At 51.4% G+C, this 3,047-nt stretch overlaps 1 protein-coding gene across 1 annotated transcript; it reads left to right on the top strand.

The window, feature by feature from the left end:
• The first annotated feature begins 465 nt into the window (after positions 1-465).
• Positions 466-1,698, top strand: LOC148521635 (uncharacterized). The gene has a single exon (XM_088474768.1). It carries the CDS (start codon positions 466-468, stop codon positions 1,696-1,698), a length of 1,233 nt encoding a protein of 410 aa, XP_088330894.1.
• Positions 1,699-3,047: the final 1,349 nt, after the last annotated feature.

A 3,047-nucleotide genomic window follows, 5' to 3' on the forward strand; every position in this document is an offset into this window, starting at 1 on the left:
CGGATAACATGCGCAAGGAATTGCGAGCCGCTAAGCACAAAGGCGGTTTTGGTTTGGAAGCTTTCCAGACTTATTCTAATTGGCAGGCTGGGATATTTGTCTTCTCAGCCTGCTATTTGGAAACTCACCCCGCAGAACACCCCAATATCATTCGGTACTTTCACCTTATCCATAGTACGCAACAGTCCAGCCGCGGGGTTGCATGGCGTCTTTACGATGAAGAATTTCGTCGTAAGCAGGACAGGCTCCCCATTATTGATTTTTGGTGCAAGGATGTTGAGGTTTGGTTCGACGTCACTTAGAGCCCCAAATCTTTCCCTGCTGCGGTTAATCAGCGGCGAAAATTAGGCGCTAGCCGACCTGGCCCGTCCAATGGTAGTAAGGGTAAATGCTTCGCTTTCAACTCGTCTCAGTGTTCATTTGGCCAGTGGTGTCGTTTTCGCCACCTCTGTAGCAAATGCAGCGATGCCCACCCAGCTTCCAGCTGCTCAAAACCTGTTGCTTCCCCGGCCTCCAGAAAGTCTGCCAGCCCCGCGCCTGCTAGTTAAAGCTTTCTCCCCTGTTAAATTGGAGGCCATGGCTAAATGGCTAGCATGGTACCCTGACACAGCTGCGGCACAGTTTTTGAGTGACGGTTTTAAGTTTGGTTTTAGTTTGCCGATAGCGTCAGCCGTGCCTGTGGGTTCTCCTCGGAACCTTCCATCCGCAATAGAGTTGCCGCATATCGTTAGGGACAAAGTCCTTAAGGAGGTGCGGCTCGGTCGCATCGTCGGCCCCTTTCTCGAACCATCAATAGTGGACTTGGTATTGTCCCCCGTTGGCGTGGTCCCTAAGAAGACGCCTGGTTCTTTTAGGCTCATTCAGCATATGTCTTGCCCATCTGGCCATTCAGTTAATGATGCCATTCCACAGGAACTTTGCTCAGTGTCTTATCAGTCTTTTGATGAAGCGCTGGAGCTAGTCAGGGCTCACGGACCCGGCGCTTTGATGGGCAAGGTAGATGTTGAGTCGGCTTTTCGTTTGTTGCCCTTGCACCCTAACTCGTTCAGGTACATGGGTTTTCGCCTGGATGACGGATACTACATAGACAAGTGCTTGCCTATTGGGTGTTCCGTGTCCTGTGCTTATTTTGAAAGGTTCAGCACCTTTCTGCATTGGTGCGTTGAGGCTGGTACCGGGGGGCACGTCATAGCCCATTACCTGGACGACTTTCTGTGCATCGGCCCTGCTGATTCCCCACGTTACGGGGTTTTGTTAGATTCTGTTCAGGCCCTTTTCTCCTTTTTTGGGGTTTCGATTGCCCACGAGAAAACCTTGGGCCCCGTCTCCCGACTGTCCTATTTGGGTATAGAAATCGATACCTCGGATTGTTGCTGCAGGCTTCCAGCTGAGAAGATTCTCAAGTTGAAACAGGCCATTCAGGACTGCCTGGCTGCGGGTAAGGTAACACTGCGACAGGCGAAATCCCTCCTGGGTTTGCTCAATTTCTCATGCAGGGTGATCCCCATGGGTAGAGTATTTTCCAGGAAGCTCCAGCGTGCCACCGCGAGGGTTCGCAGGACACACCATTTTATTCGGCTATCTGCTGAAATAAAAAGGGATCTATCTATTTGGCTCTCTTTTTTAGCCAACTTTAATGGTGTTCTCTTTTTGGCTGCCCCCTTCAGTTCCCAGCTATCAGTTACAGTTGTTCACTGACGCCGCCGGCTCGTTGGGCTTTGGGTGTTACCTCCAAGGGTCATGGTGCGCTGCCCCCTGGCCTGCGGAATGGTTTTCCAGGGGTTTAACTAAAGACCTGCTACTACTGGAATTGTTTCCCATTATGGTTGTGCTGGAGCTGTGGGCCCCCGAGTTGCGCGATAGGAGTATTGTTTTTCGATGCGACAACCTTGGAGTTGTGCACGCTGTTAATGGACAGCGCACCTCTTCTTTGCCGGCTTTACGCTTGCTCGCGCAGTTAGTGCTGCGTTGCTTACAATGTAACATCTTGTTCAAGGCGATTCACATTCCGGGCTCGGATAATAATATTGCTGACGCGCTCTCCCGTTTTCAGTGGGACAGGTTTAGGTCGCTTGCTCCTGAGGCTTGTTTAGTTGGTGAGCCTTGCCCCCCCTAAGTTTGGCAGGTCATCGAATCGGCATGGAGGACCTAGCCGGGCAATCCCTTGCTCCGGCTACGTTGCGAGCCTATCAGAGGGCTTGGTCCGAATAGGAAAGCTATCTCCATCACCGCAAGCGCAGAGATGAGAGCACGCATGGCTCAATGCTTTCTTTTGTTTGGAGTCTTTATGTCTCTGGTCGGTCCCGTGCGGTAGCTTCGCGCATGCTGGCGGGCATTTCTTTCTTTTCACAACTGAAAGGGTGTCCCGACCTTACAAAGACCTTTGCAGTTATTAAGGCTCTTAATGGGTGGGCTCGCGCCACACCTCGGCCAGTTGATAGGAGACAGCCGATTGATATTCCCCTTTTGCTTAAGCTTCTAGCGGCGGTGCCTGCAGTTGTGGTTTCTCATTTTGAGGCTAAGCTTTTTTGTTTGGCATTTTTGATGGCATTTCATGGCGATTTTCGAATTTCAGAACTAGTTGCCCCTTCTAAACTAGTGGTCTCGCCCATGTCCATTCGGATGTTAGTATTGGGGAGGGGGTGGTGTTGTGCAAAATACGGCGTTCTAAAACTGATGAAATGGGTTGCGGCTGCTGGGTCTCCCAAACGGCTTGCAAAGATGACCAGGTTTGCCCAGTCTATCTGGCAAAACTTTACCTGGCATTGCGGCCGGTAGTTGGCGGCGCATGGTTGCTTCATGCTGACGGTTCGCCTCTTACCAGATATCAGTTTCAATTCATTTTTAGACGCTGTTTGCTTCACATTGGCCTCTCCCCTGGGGATTTCGGTACCCGTTCTTTTAGAATCGGTGCTGCTACTTCTGCCGCTGCGGCCGGCCTGTCGGTTCCGTAGATCATGGCCTTGGGGCGTTGGAAATCTACAAAGCGTTATGTTAGGCCGGTGGCCTCTGGCTGAAACTACAGTTGCGTTTTGCTGCATGTTCTG

Source organism: Taudactylus pleione, unplaced genomic scaffold, assembly GCF_031769625.1.
Source record: "Taudactylus pleione unplaced genomic scaffold, aTauple2 ptg000156l, whole genome shotgun sequence".
NCBI lineage: Eukaryota > Metazoa > Chordata > Amphibia > Anura > Myobatrachidae > Taudactylus > Taudactylus pleione.

Excerpts from the sequence above, each read along its gene's own strand:
- LOC148521635 (XM_088474768.1), top strand. The coding sequence starts at position 466 with ATGCCCACCCAGCTTCCAGCTGCTCAAAACCTGTTGCTTCCCCGGCCT.